This window comes from Ascidiella aspersa, chromosome 8 (assembly GCF_963924565.1).
Source record: "Ascidiella aspersa chromosome 8, kaAscAspe10.2, whole genome shotgun sequence".
NCBI lineage: Eukaryota > Metazoa > Chordata > Ascidiacea > Phlebobranchia > Ascidiidae > Ascidiella > Ascidiella aspersa.
Window position 1 is genome coordinate 7,523,609 of NC_139454.1, and position 25,349 is coordinate 7,548,957.

Here is a 25,349-nt window from a genome sequence, read left to right on the forward strand (position 1 = left end):
TTGGTTTTACACAAACGCAATATATTAGGCTGCTGATAAGTTTACAGATAATTGTGTCAAAACATTATTAACTGATGACATAAAATTACTTAATTTCCTTTGATAAATATGAATAGCTGCATGACATGTTTACCAAACAATATTAGCAGGCTACTAAAAAAATCAACAAAGACAGCTATGCCTGCAACACTACGTTATTAAATATTTAATAGTGTCATTTAGTTTCGGCAAAGATAAGGTTTACCTAAAATAAAAAACTTAAGATTGCACGCGTCACGTGAGCTAATGTGATCTTGGGTTTCAATTGAGGGGATTTTTTATTTCTGATTGTCATGTTGCGAAATACAAAATCCTTCATCGTTTTTCTTTGCAAAATATATGTCTAGAATAGCGCTAAAACACTTTAAATAATGTGATAATGTCAAATACTTTCAACTACAAACATTTTGTCGCAGGGGTGGTTGGCGGTGTAACTGCTACTTCAATTTTACACCCACTTGATCTTATAAAGATCAGGTTTTCAGGTGTGTATGTTACGTAAGTTATCTTATTGAATGGAGATATGGTATTCATAAATTAATGTAACTTTAATGTGTTTCGAACAAATTTTTTTGGTGCTGGTCTAGAGGCCTACCACACAACTAATTGTTTGGGTTAGGGTGGGTCAAGTTTTATTTCTTCCTAGCAATATCAATGTTTACAACTCGTTTCGTTACTGTGCAAAAAAGTGGTAGGATTTGAGAACAGCGCCATAATTTGTTGCATGTTAACTATTTCAGCGTGTAACAAATGCAACGGAATAAAAATATAATAAATATCAACTGTAATTCGTCAAATTGAGAAAGAAATTACACCGGGTTATTCTTTCTTATGAACCGAATGTACTGTTATTTATGCTGTTTGGTTTGTGTATTTTTTCAGTAAGCGATGGATTATCCAGCCGACCACTCTACAACAGCATGTGGGACTTAACTAAGAGTGTGTGGAAAAAAGAAGGCATCCGTGGCTTGTATGCTGGCGTGACTCCCAATATAATTGGTGCAGGGGCCAGCTGGGGATTGTATTTTTTCTTGTAAGTATTTTCATTTCATAGATCAGAAATTCTTAAACTGTGCATGGCGACGCCATGGTGTGCGTTTTAATCTTTACATATTTTAATTTAGTTTATTTTACATCTAAAATGTTATCTGAATTTCTTGTGCTGTTTTTTTTTTGTTTTTTTGTATCAGCAGCTACATTTTGTTCACTTTTTTATACACAAGAATTAGGTAAAAATTATTGAAGTTCCTTTTTGCTGGGTGCGTTGCAAGATCAACAAACTTTTACTAGGGCATCCCGAGGAAAAAAGTTTACACTGCCATAGATGATATAAATTGAAAGACAAGCTATTAAGTGTTGTCACATGTGTTAAGCTTTTCGAATTATTTGTACAAAAATTACAATTGAAAGAACTATTTTTATTTGTGTTTGGTGAATCTTCAAGCCAAAATACACACTAGCTTGGTAGTTTGACTGAAACTTTTTTTAGTTACAACACTTTCAAAAACTACCTCAACAAAGGAGATGCCTCAAAACCGCTCACCATTTTTCAGTATCTGTCATGTGGCGTGATTTCTGGTAAGTAGTCATGTTTTTACTTTCCTTTATTTAATCAAATAGAAAAAAAGAGTTGTTGTTTATTGGCATAACTGATGCAACCTTTTTTTTAGGTTCCATGACATTGGTTGCAACCAATCCAATTTGGATTGCCAAAACAAGATTATGTTTGCAATACGAATCCCAAGCAAAGGTTTACCGTGGAATGACCCATGCAATAACTGATCTATTCAAAGAAAATGGTATCAGGGGTCTTTATAAAGTAAGTATTTTTGTTGCTTTGCACTCTCAAATTTTTTGTTGGTGTTTTGCACTCTCAAAATGAAAAAAAAATAGGTTACACCTTAACATATTAAGTCCCATGTCATTTACAGCTTTATCACTATTGGAATCATAACTTAGGGTCTACTGTCACTTGACCTTTGAATATTTTGTGTTTCGCTATAACAACATATATAACTTATTTTTTTTTAAATATAACATATATAACTTATTCTATTACTTTACAGACATACCTTGTATTGAATTATCTATACTCGAATAAAAAAATGACGGATATTTAGTTTTTATACATTTTTGTTTTCAGGGTTTTGTGCCTGGGCTAATGGGTACCAGTCATGGCGCCGTACAGTTCTTGGTGTATGAACGGGTAAAAATTTGGAATGCCAAACGAAGAAACAAGAATATTAAAGATAAAATGGTATTATAAACTTTTAGGTATATTTTCCAATATATTTTTGTAATTATTATGGTTACAGAACATAAAAATTAAACTCATTCTCTAAACTGTTTTCATACAACGTTATTATATTCAAATAATCTGAACTAGGGCAATGCCATGAAAACTAATTGGATTAGCTTGCACATGCCTGTTTAATTTATCATATGGCAGAATAAACTTAATTTCCAACTGTGACATTCAGAAAATGTACTTTGGTAGACACCACAAAAATTTTCTGGGACTCTATTGATTGGTCAGCCGTTAATTTTGTTGTTTTGCAGGAAGTGCAGGACATCTTAGCCATGTCTGCATTCTCCAAGCTAATTGCTGCATCTTCAACTTATCCCTATCAAGTTGTTAGATCGCGCTTACAAGAACAGCACAGGGCTTACAAAGGAATTCAAGATGTAATCTGGTCAACTTTCAGGTATCTATCACTATAAATAATAATATAGAACTTATTATAAAACTAACAAGTTTTTATACATTTAACGTTTTAGCAATTACCATGTCATTCCTGGCGTACAAAGCTGATAGTTGTAATCAAAATGCTACAAACCTGTCTGTTTTACGAATGTATGCTTTACATATGTTGGTGTTGGTATTTGGTGACTTTATTAGCACAACAATAAAAAATTAGCACAACAATAAAAAAAAAAAAAAAAAAAAAAAAAAAAAAAAAAAAGTTTATTAGCACAACAATAAAAAACTCGCGATTTCAGGGTTAACTGCCTACTTACGAAAAAATAGCTCTAAAATTAAAAAAACTTTATCATGAAAATTAACGACTTTACTTTACAGGAACGAGGGATGGCGGGGATTTTACAAGGGTTTGGGGGCCAACCTATTGCGGGTCACCCCTGCTTGCTGTGTGACGTTCTATACATACGAGCTTATGATGCAAAGCCTACCAGACCTGCAAAGCCAGTCTTCATAACGGTTAAACAGCATTCATTGCGCCGCGCCCGTGCTATTTAAACTGTATTCAGCAGAATTTTGTTTTTCTTCGGCAACTTAGCGCATGTACTACGTTTCAATTGTAATAAGGAGAGTGGACAAGGTATTGCGTTAGCTTGGTTACCTTGAAACGGTAGCAGACGGTGATTACGCTAATCAGGCCACGCTATACTGTTTTGGAATTGATAAAAACACGATAAGCCTACTGAAGTTGCACAGTAAAATCTGTTTAAAACAACGGGAGTCCAACTCCGGCTTATAAAATCGAGTTCAGAGGCCGGCTCCGACTCCACAGCCCTGTATTACACCCTATACGTAAAAAGTGTGGATAGCTAGCAGTCCGTTTATGAGGGTGCTATCCACTCACAATACGGTGAAATATATCCACCCTATGCTTTTTACTTTGCCTATAATTCGCTTGCTTCGGTTTTTCCCCCCTCTATATGCACATGCCGCTCTCAGCCTATTCAAGTGCTATTTTGTGTCACTTTCGAACCTGTCTATTGTTTACTCTTTAGTTTTGCTTGGCGGTATTTTTTCGTTTCGCATTTTTACCAATAAATGGATCTTACTAAAAATATTTGTTGTGTTATTCATTTTACCAGTCGTGTTTAAAACAGGATGGAATTTGAGAAGGATCCATCACTTAATCGGTAAGAGGCATAATGGTAAGAAGCATAAGCCTACTAAACAACAAATAAATGATAGTATAATAATAGAACGCTACTTACCATCTTTATGTACTAAGGACCGGTAAATGTATTTCATATTCTAGTAAGAAATACTCTTCTGGGCTGCTAACTCTTGCTTCATTCTAACTTATAAAACATTTTATCCACTACAAACCTTAGCTATTAGCAGGATAGGTCCAATAACAATTTCCACCCACCAGGCAGCTGCCTTTACAATGAAGTCATGTTTTTTTTACGGGTTGTATTTACAATATAGTAGATCTATTATCTATTGCACGGCACAGCAAACGTTGAATCAGAAAAACATATATCTGTTTTGAGAAATACGGGCGGGGAGAAGCAATATAAAGATGAGGTTCTTTCAGAAAGTAATCCGTTTTAACTTTTGCTATTTTTCGATTATAACTAACATTTATATATTTTGTTTGCCGGGCGTAGCGCTTTCCCGAAGACACAGAGAAAAAAGTAATGCCAGAAAAAACAATAGGAGTGACGTCACAGAGCACTGGGAGACTTGACGAGGGGAAGTTTCTTCTTGGGTTGGTGGTTGTTACTTAAGAGAGGAACTTGCGGTTTTCGTTCTTGCCGAAGAGGACTTCACGGATTTCAGGCATCATCTAATACAACGGACAGGGTTAATTAAAATCCTCTGCTCTCGCACATTTTGGAAATTTGTTTCTGTTAACTTTTTAAATCTTGAGCCGTCAATTTTCAAAAATATATCCCGAAATCAATTATCTGAAAAATCCATTATCTGATCCAACGTGTTTCACCCCGAGCTTGCATTTTAACCCTTTTTCACCCGCAGAACCTAGGTTGAGTCGTCAAGCCCTCAACACGCGATTACTCAAATCATCGTTTTTAAGGCTAACTTTTCAAAGGTAGAAGGAAGTTATTTTTTTGGACTGCACTACTATACTATATCAGTATTGGGATAAATGACTTTGGACTTCATAAGAACATCAAAGCCAATGCAGAAGTAGGTAACCTTTTTTTATGGGCTCCAAACTATGGACTTTGTTTTGTTTTTTGATTTAGTCGTGTTAAACTAGCCTTGTTTTCAGAATATTTCATACAATTTAAAGTTTATTTTAGGCTTTCAAATATATTGAATACTAGTTTGGTGAGAATTTGTTCAGAAAACAAATTGTGGCCTTTGGAAGATCTTACATCAATTTACAGGCTAGGATCTGCGACATCTACGCCAGCTACGCCACATACGGGTATTTTTTATTGTTAATTCATTAGTCGGCGATGTTTCACGCCAAATTACTGCATTGTCGAGGTTTGGGCGAGCATTCAACGCCAAAGATATTTTATCTAGAATGCAATCGGCGAGGCATCCCTGGGATTTGGGATTACCCAACAAGACCTCTTCGACTCACAAATGGCATAACACATGATGCGTCGGAGCATAAGGGTTGGAGGTTGTAGTAAGACGTAGAATATCAAAACCCATACAGAAGTAGGTATCATGTCGAACGTTCCGAATTATCTGTTTATTCAATTTCAACAAAACGTTCAAAAAAATAGCTACTTCTGTATGGGCTTTGGTAACTTCCATCCATTATGCTACAGAAGCAGGTGGCATTTTGAACGTTTTGAATATCTTATTGATGTTGAAAATGAATAAAGAGGTATGCGAAACGTTCAAAATGCTATGATATTTCTGTATGGGCTTAGACATGATATTCGTTTCGCGCAAAGGCCGATTTACCTGTCTTCCAATAAGCTCCAGTCTCGCGTCCAGAGTGTTTCGCACCTTGATCGATCCGTTCTGGCTGGTCATCGTCACACCACCGCACGTGTCCTTGTTGAGGAACTCCTGGTCGTTGACGGTTACCTTGACATCGCGACCGGTGGAAGACTTGTACTGCGCCTGAGCCTTGGTAATGGCGCCCTAAATGTAGATGTTGAATGGTAAATTTGGAGTCACGTTGAAAACACTCGGGTAAAGGTGTTTCCTTTTTTCTTTCTATGCAAGCAGAATTTTTTTTGTTTTTTTGTCTATCATGCAAGCAGACATGTTTAATTTAAAGCGTGCTGATTTTTGTCATTTTCGTTTTTTTTTTTTAAATCAGCTGTATATATTTTTACGCAGTTCTTTCAAAGTTTGTTAATCTAATAATGTACAGTAGTTGCTGGGGAAAAAATGGATAAAGCCAACTCTTTGACAGCCTGAATTTGGATAATATTGTACAACGTCGTATGCAGCCTAGTTCATGAAAGGTAATCAAAATTTATGAGCCAAAAACGTAACAAAAATACTCATAAACCGACTGAGTGGATTTACGAAAGTGGTAAAAAAAGAAACAAAACCATGAATGCAAATGGGTCATGGTTGATAACCACCATCGAGCGCTTAGCACGGATTAAAATATCGGGCGTCGGAGCCCCAAGGGGGCCAACCGCTTTTCATTTTGTCACTCTTTGCGGCTCCTTGCTTTGGGGCCCTGTTCCGCAATCAACGCCACGTCTGTCGTCATCACCATTTACCAACGTTCGAATACTGGTAAAATCGACCCATGTCAAAAGGAGACATACTGGATTTTTAGCCTTTTCGGAATACACAAGAGTTAAATTTTAAGCCACTTTTTTTTTCCAGAAGGTGCGTTCATACCAGGCTGTTTGTTGTCTTAGCTATGTTTGACCTGGTGAATGGCAATAGACTCTGCTGTTCGAGGAAATTTTTACAACCAGATAAAAAATAAAAAACTCTGTTCTTATTCTACGAAATGCAAATATCTGATTTACCGGTCAGTAACATTACGTTTCTCGAAAGAGTGAAACAAGTTACATTGATACTTTGCAATTTGTTATGCATGATAATATAATACAAAGAACTACACTATATACTGTAGATTGTACAGTTTATAATCACAAAGCCTATCTTCGATATAGATTCTGGACATATGACCATACTTCAGAATCACTCGAAAATAAAAGCTGGACAAACACTATCATTAAGGCAGCATCTTACCTTAACCAAGTCTACATCTTCCCGCATACACTTTACAATAACGGTGTCTTCAAGAATCTGGAAAAGTCCCTGAGAGATGAGGCCGGACAGAAGGTCACCATAACGCTTCTTGTTGTTCTTTACTTCGCCAAGTCGGCCTCTTGCTTCGTTGATAATACTCTACAAACAACGACAAGTTAACATTGGCAAAATGAAAATTTGCATGAAATAATTGACTCCTGCATTTTTTTTGACAACTCAGAAACACAAATTTTTGTTCTTAGTTCAATGTAGGCTACACTTTAATTTCTTTACATTTAACATTTTATCAGATAACTCTTTTTACATGTTTTAGTTAAAACCAAATTGTTTAGTTTTATTTAATGGTATTTATGGTTATTAATAGACTGGATATATTATTACAAATACAAGAGAATTGAATATTTGTCGTTATAACTTTTTTTACCTCAATATGATCCTCTCTAACTTTCAGGATTTTCAAACGCGCTGCATTGATCAGTTGTGATTGTTGCCTGAAAAAAATAATTTATCCATATATCATTTGCATTTTAAAAGGCACATTAAATCTAAAAAAATAAATTTGAAAAATAGATAAAGGATTTGAAAAATAGATAAAGTTTCAATAATCAACCGAAGTAACAAATTATGACTTTGTTATATTTATTTACACCCAAACTAGAAAAACAAAAAATACAGCTGGGTTTGTCTTAATCGAAGTAAAAACAATGGGGGAGTTATTGGTTTCCTTATAAACAAAAAACTGAAATATTTGTAGGTTTACCTTAACTAAAACGGAATACTGAATTATAAAACTCAACCTGTTTAAATGCCAGTAAACAAAACAGACAATGTCAACAAAAATGTAAAACTTTCTATTTGTGAAAATTTAGTTTAAAAAATTACAAGGGGTTCAAAACAACTTTTGATTTAAAAAATGAAGAGATATATTTTAAAACTTACACTTTCTTCTGCTGTTCAAGTTGCTTTTCTTTTCTTTCATAGAAGGCCAAAATTTTCTGTCGCTGTTGTTGAACTAAGCGACTTTTCTCAATTTCAAATTCTTCTTCAGCCTTTGAAAAACAAAATACATTTTATTCAAAACACTATGCATGCTTCTTCTTTATTGTAACTTGAATATGAACAGGAAGGCTAAATAGGTGCAAGTACATAAACCACACAAAACAAAACTGTTCTTTCTTGTTAGTCAAAGAGATGAGTTCCACGAGCAAAAGCGGGTTTGTTACGTGTACTTGTTGTTATGACGTCATGTCAAAAAATTAACTGTGTACCCTGGTTGATGCCAACCTAAAATTTATTATTTGTTTGTGTTTTTTGGTTTCACTTTATGCTCACATGTCAGCCTGTTTTTCCACTAGATGTTAGCAATTGTTTTTAAAGATTTTGTGCGTGTTTAGTAAAATAGTACAAGACCACAATTGTTTTGGTTGTTTATCTTTGTTTTATCTTTATTTTTGCTGCGTTCCACCTGTTTCCAAAAGAAATAAATTTGCTAACTTCAAGTTTATTGAAGCTAAGAATAAATTTAAGTACTAGCTACAGAATAGGTTAAGGAGGTATAAAATATCTTTACCTTGGCAGTTATTTCATCAACTTTTTCATCTGCTTCTTGATCAATAAATGCTATCATATGCTCAATCTGAAAATCAAACAGTAGTTACATAATAGGATCAAACAAATACATTTAAATCATTAAATATGTTTTAATCCTGCAGCAGCTGCTTGTAGTTGATAAACACTTAATGAATTTGGATAATTAAACTAAAGTTAGAAAGATATCTTTTAGGTTTGCATTTTTCAAGAATTTCTGCAAATATTTCGGCGCTCTTTTACTTATCTACGTGAAAATTAAAAAAAAAAAAACTTTCTTCAAATGCCGCATAACACAACGCATATTGTTTGGGTTAGGGTGCGGGTTAGCGTTTGGTTGAGGGTGGGTCAAGTTATTATTAATAATAAACATAATATTACTTGACCCACCCCCACCCAAACCTGCACCCTAACCCAAACAATATGCGTTGTGGTATGCGGTATTATTTTGTTTTGTTTTTTGCATTACTTTTCACGTACATAAGTAAAAGAGCGCCAATATTTCACCATATCAAAGTCGGGAATAAGGATATAATAAACAATGCCCCACTCTTCTTACAACAATGAGACGGGTTGTCAAAAATGAAATTGAAAGGAATACATAAGAGAGAATAAATATAATAATAATGCATGACCCACCTAAACTCAAATACTAACTGGCACCCTAACCAACAGAACTTTGGCAATACAAATCCCCAGACGAAAATGTGCCTAGATAATAATATCATACCTGCTTTTTAACGTCAGTATCGCTTAAGCCCATCTTCATTCTAATTGGATAAGATGATTATAAAGAACTGTAAACACAAAAATAAAGACAGATTTGTCATCGACTTGATGAATAAATTCACAAAACAATATACATCTGAACTGAAGCAAGGTCAGCTAAAGTATCGCAATACGCAGTATATAAAAACTTAGCCAAACTGCGATAAATATCTGCTGCACATTTAAATTGCAAAAAGACCTAAAAACAAGATAAAGGACATCAGTGGATGACAAACAAAATACTTCTTTTACAAAACTACTTTTACAAAGTTGATTGACAATTAACCCATGACTGCCGGCTTAAATCCAATACGAGCAAAGTAAAATATAAACTTTTCTAATTTAAATGTACTAACAATTACATAGTCTGTGAATTTAAAGAAATTAAATCACAAAACTTTAAAACAGTCTAGTTTATTCATTAAACTAACCTACTTAAACTTTTTTAGAAAAATAAAAAATATAAATTCAGTAAAACTTTGTTCAACTCATTGTGTTTACTTATAAATCCGTCATGTGACTAATTTCATAACGATAAAAACACAAAATAAGCATTAAAATAAAACAATCGTCTGCAAGATTTAAAAAATACCCAAACAGGGTTCAGTATGGTAGAACATTTTTTACACAGATATAAAAAAATCAACTTTACGCAATTTATTGTTCTAAGGACCTTAAATACAATTTTTTGCCAATACAACTTACCAGAGAAGAAAATTACGTCGAAAAGACTTGGGGTAAATCCGATTGCGGAGTTTTAGAATTTTATCGCTCGGTAACCGATTTTGCAAATCAGAGGTGTTAATTAAGTCGATATAATGCAGTCGAAATTTAGGAAGTCCCATGATTAACATGACGTATGCCAGGTAGGTGGCGCTATTGTGCAGAAGTATTTTTAACAACTTATTTTGGAAAAACAGTCGATAAAATAATTAGTTCATAAAGCTATGCGGGATGGCCTTTAGCCCTTCTTGGTGCGGGTTATTTTTTTAATTTTCGTCCGTCTTTCATTTTGTTCAAAAAATTAAAAAAACTAACTATTTACACCACTGCAAAAAAACTAACTAGGGAACTAGGCTATTTACACCAGGTTTCACCACTGCAATGGAATAATCAATATGTTAAAGCAAACAACTTATCGGACTTTACAATTTGATTCTACATACGCAATGCTAAAAACGGCTATTGTAAATTAATTATCGCATTTACCCAGTGGTGGGATTCAAATTTTTGTTAGCCGGTTCTATCACAAAAGTCATATTTTTCAACCGGTTCTGTAACAAAACGTGATATCTTTCGGCAAATAAACTAAATACTTTTTATATATACGGCAAAAATCCCATCACTTATCCCATAATTGCTAACAGTCACACAAGAAAGCAGCAGTCGTCTCATGACTTGTACCTATGAAGCAACAATTCAATTTTCAGACAAACAGTGACAAAATAAAAATGACTAAAATTAGAAAAAAAATATAAAAACACAATGTATAACTGTTACGTGCGAACTTGACCATTGCACATTAAACAAAACACGTGAGCTACTTGAATCTCAAAAATCCATTTACAGTAATCCGTAGTGCTAACCGGTTCGATGATCTCATAAAATTTCGTGAGACGGTTCTATAGGACCGGTGCGAACCGGCTGAATCCCACCACTGTATTCAACCACCTAGCAATAGAGCATGTCAGTCAATTTACAATATAACGAGGTTAGTGTCACAGGGTTGTAATGACTTAAGTCATTGACTTGACTTATGTGCACTTAAGTCACTGTTTTCAAATGACTTGATTTGACTTAAGTCCTTTGACCAAAATGACTTAACTTGACTTAAGTCTTATGGACAAATGACTAAACTTGTTCTTAAGTCATTTTGTCAAATAACTTGGGATTAAATTAAATGTTTTTTATTAAAATTTATCTCAAGTTTTGCACATTAAACATTTTTATTGTAGTATATTGCATTTGTGTTATTTTTTAAAATTAAATTGTTGCTTATAATCGGACGAGTTTACCAATTTTAATAATGACATGACTTGTAACTGACTTGCTCTTATACTGACTTGACTTGGGCAACCGATGACTTGGACTGGGACTTGACTTGCTATTTTTCAAAAGACTTGACTTGGACTTAAGTTATTTTTCAAATGACTTGACTTGGACTTACGTCATTCCAAAATGACTTGTTTACAACACTGGTCAGTGATAATAAATGTAGAATAAATTTAAAATAATAAAACGTGTTCATTTTGCCATACCAAAAACAGCATATCAGTTTTAGGCCGTTGCAATAACGGTACAATCTGCTTATGCTTCTGTACAACTATAGAAGTCCATAGCTTATGTAGCATCTTGCTCCATGTTGAATTTCCGGTCATTGAATGGAAACAGTCGTGAATTGTGTCGCCGCCACCCCAGCCTGCTGTGTGTTTTCTTCAAACTGTCGACATATTGCTATACTTGTGTTTCGTGAATTGTTTATAATTTCCTGTATGATTGTATCGTGTTGTCACGAAATTTAATTACGGTAACGCCAGCTGGAACATGCAATTTAAGTGATTTGCATTTATGCCAAAATGAGCAGTCTCACTGTTTATTTTTGGAGTCAGATCGCCTACGTTACGAAGGAAATTTATTGTACGTATCTCGTAAGTACCTGTAAATACTGTTTCTCGTTTTTTTATATGCAATAAACATACTTTTATTGTGGCCCGCACCCACACTTACAAGTTTCCTTTTTAAGGGTTGTGGTTGGGTACTAACAAGCGAATTACAAAAAAATAGATTTGCTCGTGCCACACTACTGCAAATTAGGAAAATAGTAGACTAAATAAAATCCTGTTAAAACAAAAATCTGTTAAATTTTAGTAGAATAACAAACACGTGGAAGGTAGATTTTAATTGTAAATGTAAAGTTTTGGTAGCTTTGTGTAAAATCAAGAATATATTTTTTGATTTGCTTTTATGACTTGCTAGCAGTGTTTGTGATGTAAGATTCTCAGAGATTCTAACTTGCATTTTGACATTCAAGTGTATACTCAAATAATAACACTATGAGTGTAGCGGTTCTACCTCTGTCTTCCGTAACTTTAACTGCCAAACGGCATTCCAGTTATAATCTATTCGTCCCCTTTTCCTGTCTGTGTATATGCTCCGTATCTACTGTCTTCATCAGAGACCGCCATGTCTTTCGCCGAGGCCAGAACAACCTTCTCTGGTCCCTTCCGTCCCCTCTATTCTACGATCAGTTGTGATGATTGGTTAAATTAGTGACTTCAAACTTATTGATGTATTGTAGACGTTTATTTAATGCAAGTGACCTGGTTTTTGTAAGGGAATTTAAGGCACGGCAGACCATAATCAACATTTTCAATACCAAGCTGATGTTTTTTATTGCTACTTCATGACTGTCATTAGTAGACAAATTAATTTTGTAAACTTAGAAAGCTAACGGGCCACGCGTTATAACTCGGCAGTACATAAAGATTGTAATCTGGTTTAAATTTAGCGCCATATAATAAAAAGCTGTAACGTATTATATTTCAATCCGGCTTGAATTGTAATCTAATCTGCCTGCGAAAGGTGATGTAACCGGGCTTATTGTTGCCTTTATTGTTTTGTTTGCTACTACGAATTGGGCCCAGTTTTGAACAGTGTTTTATAACGCATAGTTTAGTTTGCTCGTAGCCCAAACGAGCCTAAACGAAAAGGGTAAAAATTGCTTTACATGTTCTAGGAAGTCATAGCCCAACTTTTTGATGTGAAAATTGGGAATAACGTTGAGCTGCTTGACGTTGCCGGTAAGCACTTGTTTAACTATTTGTTTGTAAAGATATATGATTTGAAACTGTAGCTAACCGGTGGTTAATCTCGAACGTAGCGAAGTAAAGTAAACTATATAATCTCTGTATTAGCATTGACGCAATTTCAAATAAGGAATATGTTGTACATAACTTGAATCCCATCTAATGCTGTTATAGTGCGCCAGAGTAGGCCTATGTTGTATTTTTCAGTGTTGTAAACAAGTTATTTTGAAATGACTTTAGTCCCAGTCACGCAATTCGTAAAATCACTCTCAAGTCCAAGTTAAGTCCAAATAAATAGTCAAGTTAAATCCCCGCCCAAGTCATCGGTTGCTCAAGTCAAGTCACAATAAGAGCAAGTCGACTGAGGAGAAAGAAGTACTGTCATAAAAATAAAACTTTAAACTATTAAAACTGATGCTAAACTCGTCCGATTATAAGCAATGACTTGAGTCAAAAATAACGTAAATGCAACACATAGCAAATGGTTTCATGTGTAAAAATAAGATAAATAACCCAGTTTTATAAAAACAAAATGAAAACACTCAAATCTTGGACTGCAAGTCGTAAGTGTTTGACTTCAGTCACTTTAACAATGGTATTTTCACCGATGTCACTTTTGATTGCAAAGTTATCTCCCGTCTCTGTTATATAAGCACCAAAGACGTGCTTCTTGGCGTGTACAGATCATACTTAATGTGTATTTATTTTACTTGTTACATGTGTTAACTTTCCGTTGACGTCCTCTTTGTTTTCCTAATGAATGAGCCAGAAGGAGCGCATCTTTTAATCGTCTGTTTGTGTATTGAGCTGCTAGTCGCCTGGACGACTCCAAGCCAAGCCATTTTGTATCGGACAAAGTAACAAGTGGTCAAAACCAGTGTGACTGGACTTAAGTGCACTTAACGACCTGACTTAAGTCGTTTGGGTGAAATGACTTAACTTGACCTGACTTAAGTCTTTTGGACAAATGATTTGGGTTGAAATTATGTGTTTCATTTAACAGTTTTATTTAAAATGGGGCTATTTTTCTCAAGTTTGCACGTAAAACGATTAGATTGTTACATGTTTTATTTATTTATTTTTTATTTTATTTTAACTATTGCTCATCATTTCATGAACTTATTCAATTTTAATAGTTTATTGTCTATATTAGTGGTTTGACTTTGAGATGACTTGCTCCAACCAATCACTTGACTTGGACTTGGACTTGACTTGTTTTTTGTGAAAAGTACTAGACTTAGATTTACGTTATTTCACAAATGACTTAACGGGATCTCGAGTCAATTTTAAATGACTTGTTTACAACAACAGTGGTCGAAATTGTATATATAAAAATCGATTATACGTTAAAATGCATGAAAAACGCTGTACAATACCGTCATTTCCGTTTTGAAAAATAAAACAATCCGGCCCAGTATAGTCGGGTGTTTGGCATCTGTCGTATAAGGTCCTCTTAACGCGTGTGACAAGCAATTCAAACGATATCTAAACATAATAAATGTTTGTGAGTCGGCTGCATGTTCGCGTTTTAGGGAGACAGACAGAGAAACCGTGGCTCATTTTGCTCCCTCTTAAACGAGTCGCCGAGCAAGTGGGAAAAATAGAAAGAAAGTCGTGTGCTCCCAGACGAAAAAAAAAGTGTTTCTTTCCATGAGAGAAAGTCTCGCATCTCAAGCGAGCGCCGTCGCAAAACGGTCATGAGTGAGCAACTTCTATTTTTAGGGCATTTGTTAGCAATTCTGGATCGATAAATGTCGCTACATATTTTGTTGCTGTGTATAAAAAAACGTGTGAAAAGAGTAATTTAATTTCAATCTTTATGAGTCAATGGACGACCAGCGCTTTGGTGTAAACAATAGGCCCAAGGCAAAAAAAACACAACATGTTATGAAATTTATTGTAACCGAACGTGTGCAACGTTCCAAGTAAAGACTTGAGTTTAAAACTTTAGCAGTATATTTAACCACGCAAAATTTAGACAGAGTTAGCAAAACATCGCATTTGTTGTCGCCGTTTAAACACTAAGCAGATTACTTTTTAAACGAAGTTTTCTTTCGTTGGACGTCAAATACTGCTACCACACGGTACACGTATAATCGTATGTCGTACAACAAGCCTTCCCAGCAATGTTGTGATGGTGATTGAGGCCAAAGTCTAATGACTTTTTACAATGGGTTTAACCACGCAATACTTCAGAGTTTGCGAAATATTGCGTTCATTGCAGCAGTTTAACAGAAAGCATTTGTTTTTTCAATGAGGATTTCTTACGTTTGACGCAGTTTAGCACCGTGATTACGTATCTGCTTAAATATCACGCTATTAAGCAAGTCTAAACAAATTGCTGCTACAACCTGAAGTTTAACGTTTGAGAATAATTGACAAATGTCAAGAGTTTTCGTTACTTAAAAGATGTATGACATTCTTAGCCAAGTGTTGTGTGCTATAGTCGATTATTTAGTCGTACCATTTAAAAACGTCACACAACTGTGGTTGCATGTTAACTCGAAATGGCGGGCATGCGACTTCTCGCAAAATCTCTATGACGAAAATGGTAAAGCGTTTTCACACATTTATAAGCCAATAACCTGCGTAAAGGGCATTGCCTTGGTAAAAATAAAGTTTCATGTGGCAAAATTATTACTTTTATGTTTGATAGCTTTTTGCAGTTTGTTTAACCACGTAAAAGATTGTCTAAGTTCTCAAAATATTGCGTTAATTGCAGCGTTTTCCTTAACATTCTTTTAAGAGGCATTTAGACACTTACACAGAAAACTTACAACAATCCTAACCGAGTATAAACTACGCAACATTTGGACTGAGTTAGCAAAATATCAGCGGTTTGAACACTAAGCAAATTCACTTTTCAAACGGGATTTTTTTTTCGTTGGATGCAGTATGGTATTTACCGTGATGACGTATTTGCTTAAATTTCGCACAATTCGAACAATTGCTGCTACGACTTTACGTTTGTTAGTGATTTTCGATCGATATAAGTCACGAGTTTCGTTACGTAAAATATGCAAGACGTGTTTAACCATGGTTGTGTATTTAGTAGCTCAATTAAAACGAACACACAACGATGCAATTTGGTTTGATGTTAAATACCATAAGTTTTTTAAAATCATCGGCTATATCACGCGGCTTTAGCAAGCTTATACAATGCTGGTAGCACGTGAATTAGTAATTAAATGGTCACAGCGCGTTCGCGACTTTCCTTTAGTGACCTATTTCACACACAAAACTGCTTTTTAGGTTTTACGTTAATTTTTTATCTTTAGATTGTTTTAACCAAATGAAAAAAGTACTGGGAACTTACGGAGACAAAGAATTAGAAGTCACAGAATTAAACACGTCATTCCGCTTTCACATTAATGCCGCTTTCACGCAGGCTATAAGCGTTACTCTGATTGTGAGGAAGCATAAATTAACCGATTTTAGACACACGATATGACATGATTTGATATTTTTTTATTTAGTGACACGCAGTAGAAACGTTTAGGCATAAGCAAATTTGTTATGACATCAAAAAAAATATGTTTTGCATTATTTATGCCACTTACGAAGATCTTACGCTATCCGTAACATTACCACCTAACTTAGCTTCCATAATTATGGGCTATAACATGAGGCTATCAGTTTAACATGTTACAACGTAATGTGCAATAGTAATAAAGAGCCACAGTATGATGGATTGTTTCATTTTGTTTAAACAGATAAAATTAAGGTAGACTTCGTACATATTATGACTATTGTAGGTGTAATTAATTTTAACCAGTAAAAATAACTGGTAAATATTCTATTTAACCTTGGCAACGCCGGGTATTTCGTCTAGTATTTTTATATTTTTGTATGTATATGCTCTGCTGAAACTGCATATAATGAAGAAAAATAACTTCCTAATGCAGTAAACTCAGAACTATTACAGAAAAAAATAATAGGGTCGACGATTTGCTTCAGGTATTTCGACGCAATCATCTTCCATAAACTTTTTTTATAATTCAGGGCAATCGCGGATTGAGCATGAAATACATAAGGGTCTTCTGTCCATCGAACAGAAAGCCATCAAAGTGCCTATTTGTTGGCATTGTCGCATGCGCCAGTACTGTGCTTCTTGCTTGGCTATACCTGCCTATCTTGCGACAGCTATACAAAGATCGCACAAAAATTCAAGGATGGAACAACACCATCACAAAGGACTTCTCTGACATCCTTGCTAGGCCCGATCTGAAGATTCATTTTCGAACTTACGGCACGTACCGGTTTGCCGGGTCGAAGCGACGCATCATGAAGGAAGCAAACCAAACCGGCTGGTTCGCCAGCGGTCGAGTATTTGGCCCAGCGGACTTGCCGATTGGGTTCACGCAACGGTACGGCAAAATACTAAAACAACCCCGTGGCGCCGGATACTGGATATGGAAGTTTTGGCTAATCGAGTCGGCATTGGACGAAATGCAGACCGGAGACTTTCTACTTTATTTGGACGCCGGATGTAAAGTTAACGCGGCCGGCGAGCCACGATTTCGCGAGTACCTCGCCATGCTGTCCACATCACCGTTTGACATCCTGACTTTCACTATGAACAATTTGGAACACACATATACGACCGAACGCGTCTTTCGAGCTTTTGGAGTTGACGCTGCAAATCAAAGCATTCGGGAAAGTGGCCAATACGTCGGCACTATCCTGCGCTGCTCCGAAAAGGCGACCATCTGCGTCGCTGGTTGTCGATGGTCTGGAAAGTTCTGGAAGCAGACCCATGGATCATCACCGACAAATACAACGACGAGGCCCGTCGCCTCGATCCCGACTTTATAGACGCTCGCCACGATCAGAGCATTTCGAGCGTTTCTCGCAAATTAGCCGGAAGTGTCGTGTTACGAGACGACACCTGGCCACCAGGACAACAAGAACACCCCTTCTGGGGTTCAAGATTGCGTGAATAACCGCTGCGACTGCTTGTTACTTATTATTAAGATTTTTAACCGTTAAGTCTTGCAATTTTGACTGATATATATTTAAAATTATGATATGCTAACTAGACAAGCTGTTAGAGAAATTATTTTATTTGCAAACCAGAAACAATATAGTGAACAATTTGTACTGGTTTGTTATTAGGATTATTGTATGGGCCAAAAAAATCTTTTGAGGGCATATCTTGTTTTTGCCGCTATTCTCTTTTGGTTTGCTTCGGTTTGTTGTTTTAGATCGATTTTTTCCGGAGCTTGATAGAAAATGTATACAACGTACAATTTTACCACTTTCAAACATGACGTAGAGTTGTATGTAAGTGCGATTCAGAGGTTTAGGAGCCAGTCCCCCTAGGGGCCTTTTATTCGGGGGAGAAAAAACTAATGTAGTGTGACAACATCGTTTGAGTTTTGTGCAGCTATCTACTCCTATCAAGCAGTACTGATATCTCCAATACAAGATTCATTCATATTCGCTTGTTTCAAGCAACGAAGCGACTGGAAGTGTGCTGTGCGCTTTATTCTCACTGCGGGATATAAGCCGTGCGTGCGACTTGCCCTTTAGAAAGTGGCTTCTCCGAATAAATAAACTTATGGTTCTTACAAAACAACAAATATTACCGCCGCAAATTGAAATGCGAACTTTTGTTTCGGCGTAAACCTTTGTCTCATATTAGTAACTTTATGTGGACACTATAGAAGGTATCTTACACAGCCTGTTGGTAATGAAGCCTCAAAATTGCCATAAAAAACCATGGGTTCATAATTTCCAGCATAGTGGTTATAAATTTGTGTGACGTCATTTGTCAAATCACCATAACAAATTTATCCGTTCATTGACTTTGAGATTAGATGTGCGAAAGATATTTAATCTCTATCGCAATAGGTTTTGCATAAAGCAACTAAAGACAAAGCTTAGGACGTATGCCGTGCAATTCAGTACAGTTTTTATGTTCATCGTTAAGCAATTCATGCGTCATGTCTGAAAATTTTAAAATTCCAGCAATTCATCAACGAATAAATGCACTTGGTTTCTCGAAAATTTAACATGTCAGTTATTTTAATTTAAATTAACTTATTTAGTCATTACAAAGCTTGATCTTGCCAAGGTGATTTTTTAATGTTTGGCCTCGTTTCGTACTGAGCCAAGCGAATGTTCCAACATTCGTCAATATGACTTATGGATGTTCGTTTATTTAATAAATTGCTATAACTTTGCATGCATAACCTAGCTGAATATTGGCCTAAGATTGACCTTGAGTAACCCTACAGCGTACTTTATGCGATTTAGTATGGCATGTTTTTTTTGCAACTTAACGCCCTTTAAAGGAAATTGCCAAATCTCTGCACCTGGCATTACACGTTGATTTCTCGCCAAACGGCTTTTAACCGACAATTAATTATTTATCGGCAAGTAATTGGCCGCCCGAAATAACGCTGACGCCGCAATACATATAGCTGCATATGAAGCTCCAAAGTAATTGTTTCGCCACAGCGACAGGCCTTTATCCAAACTTGCCGCTCACGTACGAACGATTAGGCGTAACTTTCCGCGATAAACGACCGTGGCCAGTGGCGTAGCCAGCCAAAAAAAAATGTAGAATTGAGCTCAAACTAGGAAGAGTATTTGATTTAAGCGCCTAAATCTAAAAACGCTGTTTCCTGTTCCCCAAATAACGATGGGTGAAATAATGCAAGATCCAAGATACATACCAGATACCATCCAACCCACTGTTGCATAACTAATCCGATAGTACTTAACATACACGTTGTTAACTTGTCCAGTGGAGTACGTGAAGGCACTTATTATTTGCAATATAATTAATGCGAATAAAATACACCATCGAAACTGGTATAGTTTTGTCTCCCACATAATTCCTGCTAACAGAAAGAAACTGTAATGCCTTTTTTGACCAGTTAACCACACAACCCAAATGAAAAATCTATGCAGTAATCGAGTTTATGTTTTGTAATAGGCGTTAAGCAAGCAAGTATTACACAATTCAGTTTCTTCGCTGGGAATTGACAGTTGTATAACCAGCTTTACACTTAGCATCCAAAGGACATTCTAATAAAATCTACCTTACAAGATAAAATACGTGTAGAACAACTGTGCTCTGGCTCGCGTATCATAGTACTCCTGAAGCCTTCTAATCTGTCGATCAATGATACAACCGAGGTCGACTAATAACAACTAGCCTGCGGTGAGCTTCGAACTCTCGACCTCCGGACCGCGACTCTACCAACTGAACTGAACAGGCTCAGAAGGGAGTCGAGAAACAAACATGACACCATTACTTGCTGCACCCTGTTAGCACAAACACTACATATGAAAGAAAATCATTGACTGAACGTGGTACACTTACTGATTGAATGCGGTACTGTAGATCCCCCTTAATATAAAGCTTTTTCTACTGACAGAAAACTAAATGGTTGTCTGGTTACAAGCGAACTGAGATTACGCGGAAAAGGCACACAGTTTTCCTGCACAAAACGTAACGTTACCCATATCTCACTCAGTGCCAATGCAATTACCTCGAAACTTCCGAACAAAAGGTAGGCACAAAGGAAACTGACACGGGTCGGTTTCGTGGAGCGACGCATGAAATTGGGCAACGCAGCGTTATGCGGTCCAATTTTTTTATTTTACGCCGTCAGGATATTCATAGATTGACCAATTTGCAAGTTTAGGATTATTCGCTCAGTTTTAATTACGGTGGAACACAATTTATAACCACGATCACGTGGGGAAAATATTGAACCTTTTAAAAAAATGTGTGCGGGTTGTTTTCCATCAACGAAATAATTGAAGAATTCCAACTAGCGGCTGCATTAAATTACCGCATAGACATCAGAAAAAGTCGTGTAACATAGGAATTTTAGAAAAATACATATGGATGGTGGTTGTAATTACAGGATTTCAGGTTTGATATAGGTGTGCTTTTAAAGATAACCAGTGGTTAACTGTTATTCACAAAGCTACCAAGCACGTTAAATAATGCTAAGAGCTATATGCACTTACTTTTGAAAATCGCTAAGTTAAAGGCTTCCGTTAAATGAAACGGATTGTAGATTTCCGTTATAACTTATTGCCAAAACCGAAATTTAGCTTGCTTACGACAGGGCTTTTTAGTGACAAAAACACTTAAATCATTGCCAAACTTTTATATACCGGTATTGCAGCATTTACGATGTATACAACCCCAATGAATGCACCTGGGCTAAATTTGTGCGCCGAGATTTTTTGTAGGGCAATATCTCCGAAAGTTGTGCCGCCAATCAGATGTCATTTTTATAGTCCTTGCATTGGGTTTAGCAATCCAGCAGTCACACTTTTGGCGAAAAATTATTATTCATTTTAATGAATTTTAATATTCAGCCATATTACCACCTAATTGTCAAGTTTTCTAGCTGAATGTTTCACGATATAAACTACAAGGCATAGTCTTTAAAAAGAGCCATTGCTTGTAGTCATTATCAGTTGTGATATGCTTTTAATATTCGATCGAAAATTGATAACTGCTTACTTTCGACATATGGCATTCGATTTCAAATTCCCCGAAGAGCATCTAATATTCACGTTAGAGATCTGACATTTCTGTCGCCTGTCCAACACTCTTTCGCTCCTGCCGTCCTAATGAAACTAATGATTAAATAAGTATTATAGAAATGCTAATGATCATAATTATCGTTACATGATTAAAAAATTAACAATAGAATAGTGTGACATGCCAATGGGTCATTTCGATTATCATCATACTTATTTTTTTTACTTTTTTTACAGGTGCGATGGTTTAACCTGATTTGTCTCATACATACCAGCGACAATGTTGCAGCATATGTTGGTTTCAAAGTTACTGCATGTCCACAATATATAAGAAAGTTTTACAAAAGATCTCATGCATTATATCAGGAATGGTCAACATGTCAATCGCTGTCGATCGCCGACCATGTCAAATTCTGCGTCAGAAGACGTTCTTCAAACAATATTCATAATAGAATAAAAAACAACTTAAGCAGCACAAATAGTTTAGTTATAGTAGGTGTTGGTCTGTTTTCTATGACTATATTACTGAACTTGTCGATTACGAGTCTAAAAAATATTTTTCAGTCGTTCACAATCAAACATAATTGGCCACACATGCATTATTATAGCTTATTTCATTGTATGATTGATTATTTATTCAACAATTTATGTAATGTACTTTGATTGTTATTAAAAGTAATGTTTGAGCTTTTCTGAAACATGTTTTTTTTCAAGCAAAAATCTGTTGTTCACTGTCATTATTGTATAATCTTTTGAATGTTTATTGCATAATTATGATTTGCCTATGGGGGGTTTCAGCAAAAACGACTGCCATATTCCATAGATTCACATAAAAAAAGATCTAGACAAGCTTGAAAAAGACCGATAAGGTCTTATCAAAGTTCTAACATTAAAATAATACCAATGTCAAAATTTGCATATTTTTAGGACTTTTATGAAGCAAAATGAAACATCTCAAAAACTAGAACCAATTCGCAAAAAAACAATTTCGGAATCAGTGGCATCAAAATACCCCAAAGTCGGTAAAACCTTCTTGGTACGATAATGTGTGTTGACTAGTGGAATCAATATGTATTAAACTCATCATGTTTATAATTATGATAATCAGACATTGGCTAGAGTATGGCTGTTAAGTTTTTCCAAATGAAAGTAAAATTAAACCTACTGACTTTGGGAAAACAACAAATAAATTAAATTGAAACTTGCATTATCCTCAACTAGTTCACAATAAATTTAAATAAAATTGCAAATGTTCTTTAAGAATGTGAATACCAAAGATTCATTTGCCAAAATTTATGGTTAGCATTAGCTATTAAAACTATAACAAAAGAAAGGTTTAAAAACGTTTACAACTGCAGTTAATAAAGAATATGAATGTGACTTACCATTTATTTTGCAAATCCAACTTTTGATTTTCAACAAAAATAGCTATGTTGTTAAATGTGCTCTAAAAAATACAAATATTATATTAAAAACTCCCCCCTTTTTTTTACTAACGTTGCATTGAACTGAACTAGACATTTCTTGGATCATATCAAATCATATTAAATTAATTTTTCTGGTTGAATGTGTTGTAATCTTTTGTGGCAGGCAGTATGTCATATGTATGTTTGATGAATAAGATGACATTTTCTGTTCAGAGCAAATATAATGATTTGACCAGTTTAAAAATCTATTGCACTTAGCTTACTTATCAAATGTTTTAATAGCTTTAGGTCAGGCCTGTACAACTTCAAATAGTAGGTTACAATATTTACTCTTGTTCGGAGTAAAGATTTTAAGCTACTATTCAGGTTTCATATAACATTGACTAGCATTCAGATGGTAAATTTTCTCCAGATTACTCTTCTTTAAACCTGTGAGATTCTGCACTATCCTGCTCACATAATTCTGTATCAAATTTGTAGCAAGCAAGCATTTGTGATTATAACGTATGTCTGTTTAAATTCTGTTTAAAATTGTACTGACATAATCCTTTTCTCCCCAAAATACATGTTAAAGTCACAATTAAAACACAGTGAGTTAGGTTTTGATTCTATCAACAAAGATAGTACGGTAGTCAGTTTCACATGTAGAAAACTATAGATGACTGTTCTACATGAACAAGAAAATAAACCTTGTAAATTAACTCTTGCCTATTTTCTAATTGCTTAAATTTTTATTTCTTTTACAAAGTTATGACCTTTGTTGGCCAAGTTTTATGCTAAACATACTACATTCAAGGTTAAACACCTCAATATTACGACATAATGTAAAGACCACTGTTTAACTCCTTGTGCCACTTAAGGGTTATGTATTAATAAGGAAAAGCAGAATAGAAGGCCAAACATTGTTGCCATTTCTTAACCTCTCAAGATTTTGAACTTATGCTTGACTGCAAGTTAACACGCTCTGGGTATTTTTTACTTAAGCTTTTTAAGGCCAATGAGGCCTTTCTACATTTCAGACCGTGCAAGATAACCAACACACACATAAGCCACATAGAGGTATTTGCAATTTGCATGATGAAAAGGCTACCCGGTCCAGAAAAATATATTTGTGTTATATCCAGGGCTGGGGAGCCACCGTAAAATAGCATTAGCTCCAGCTCCAGCTCCGGAGCCATCAGGCAATTATTAAATGGCTCCGGCGTCGTAAAACTCAATCCTTTGGCTCCAGCTCCAGCTCCGGAGTAGTAAAACTTATATCCTTTGGCTCCGGCTCCAGCTCCCGTGCCACCAGTCACTTATTCAAAGGCAAGTTTTAAAAATTGCTTTTGGCTAATTAACGTTGGAGATGGAACAAAATATAGTTTCTTAGCTTTAGCACCACAAATTGAAAAATGGCTCCAGCTCCACAAAAATAATAAAAAGGGATCCGGATCCACAAAAATAATAAAAATGGCTCCGGCTCAAGCTCCACAAAAATAATAAAAATGGCTCCGGCTTCAGCTCCACAAAAATAATAACTATGGCTCCAGAGAAAATGCTTAGCTCCGGGCTCCAGCTCCGGCTCCCCAGCCCTGGTTATATCACTGTACAATGAAACAAAATTTGTAGCCAACAGTCAGAGGTTGGCTAAACTTATAGGTGAATATAAGGGCACTTGTCCAGAATCCTACCACATTTTCAATGGGACATATTGCAAACATTGTTTGAGTTCGCGTGGGTCAAGTTTTATTATTATTGTATTTATTACCCCATACTTATTTGTTCTTTGCAATTCCATTTTTGACAACCCATTTCGTTATTTTTTGGGGGCGCTGGTGTAGAATCCTACCACAGTTATGAAATCAACGCACAAAATTTGACTTAGGGTGAGAGTTAGCGTTTGAGTGTGGTTGGGTCAAGTATTAAAGTATATTCATTATTTAATAATAATACTTGACCCACCCTAACCCCAACGCTAACCCGCACCCTAACCCAAATAATGTTCGTTGTGGTAGGATTCTAGACCAGCACCAAAAAAGTGGTTGAATTGTAAACCAGCGCCGAATAAAAGTACTAAATTAATCAACATTGTTTCCTTCAAATGTGTAATGGCACCACAATTTTTGGCGCTGGTCTAGAATCCTACCACAACGAAACACCTTTTGGGTTAAGGTGCGGGTTAGCGTTTGGGTAAAGGTGGGTCAAGTATTATTATTAATTGAAGAATATAATAATACTTGACCCACCCACACCCAAACGCTAACCCGCAACCTAACTCAAATTTTGTGCGTTGATTTT

At 35.6% G+C, this 25,349-nt stretch overlaps 3 protein-coding genes across 3 annotated transcripts; 2 read left to right on the forward strand and 1 right to left on the reverse strand.

Moving 5' to 3' along the window:
- Positions 1-341: 341 nt before the first annotated feature.
- Positions 342-3,843, forward strand: LOC146135602 (solute carrier family 25 member 32-like). The gene is made up of 7 exons (XM_083396063.1): positions 342-524; positions 922-1,072; positions 1,529-1,617; positions 1,710-1,858; positions 2,183-2,296; positions 2,599-2,744; positions 3,119-3,843. The coding sequence occupies exons 1-7, from the start codon at positions 419-421 to the stop codon at positions 3,252-3,254; spliced, it is 891 nt and encodes a 296-aa protein (XP_083252189.1). The 5' UTR covers positions 342-418; the 3' UTR covers positions 3,255-3,843.
- Positions 3,844-4,154: 311 nt separating this feature from the next.
- Positions 4,155-10,094, reverse strand: LOC146135603 (V-type proton ATPase subunit E-like). The gene is made up of 8 exons (XM_083396064.1): positions 10,028-10,094; positions 9,285-9,351; positions 8,538-8,603; positions 7,907-8,016; positions 7,392-7,458; positions 6,947-7,105; positions 5,684-5,866; positions 4,155-4,583 (listed from the first exon to the last, which is right to left on the reverse strand). The coding sequence occupies exons 2-8, from the start codon at positions 9,321-9,323 to the stop codon at positions 4,521-4,523; spliced, it is 687 nt and encodes a 228-aa protein (XP_083252190.1). The 5' UTR covers positions 9,324-9,351; positions 10,028-10,094; the 3' UTR covers positions 4,155-4,520.
- A 2,893-nt stretch (positions 10,095-12,987) lies between these two features.
- LOC146135604 (uncharacterized) lies at positions 12,988-18,567 on the forward strand. The gene is made up of 2 exons (XM_083395893.1): positions 12,988-13,122; positions 17,131-18,567. The coding sequence occupies exon 2, from the start codon at positions 17,149-17,151 to the stop codon at positions 17,941-17,943; it is 795 nt and encodes a 264-aa protein (XP_083252019.1). The 5' UTR covers positions 12,988-13,122; positions 17,131-17,148; the 3' UTR covers positions 17,944-18,567.
- The last annotated feature ends 6,782 nt before the right edge of the window (positions 18,568-25,349 follow it).

Coding starts and splice junctions, on each gene's coding strand:
- LOC146135602 (XM_083396063.1), top strand. CDS start 419: ATGTCAAATACTTTCAACTACAAACATTTTGTCGCAGGGGTGGTTGGC. Junction 1,073..1,528: donor TGGGGATTGTATTTTTTCTT/GTAAGTATTTTC, acceptor AACTTTTTTTAG/TTACAACACTTTCAAAAACT. Junction 2,297..2,598: donor AGAATATTAAAGATAAAATG/GTATTATAAACT, acceptor GTTGTTTTGCAG/GAAGTGCAGGACATCTTAGC.
- LOC146135603 (XM_083396064.1), bottom strand. CDS start 9,323: ATGAAGATGGGCTTAAGCGATACTGACGTTAAAAAGCAG. Junction 8,604..9,284: donor ATACTGACGTTAAAAAGCAG/GTATGATATTAT, acceptor TTTGATTTTCAG/ATTGAGCATATGATAGCATT. Junction 8,017..8,537: donor TTGATGAAATAACTGCCAAG/GTAAAGATATTT, acceptor TGTTTTTCAAAG/GCTGAAGAAGAATTTGAAAT.
- LOC146135604 (XM_083395893.1), top strand. CDS start 17,149: ATGAAATACATAAGGGTCTTCTGTCCATCGAACAGAAAGCCATCAAAG.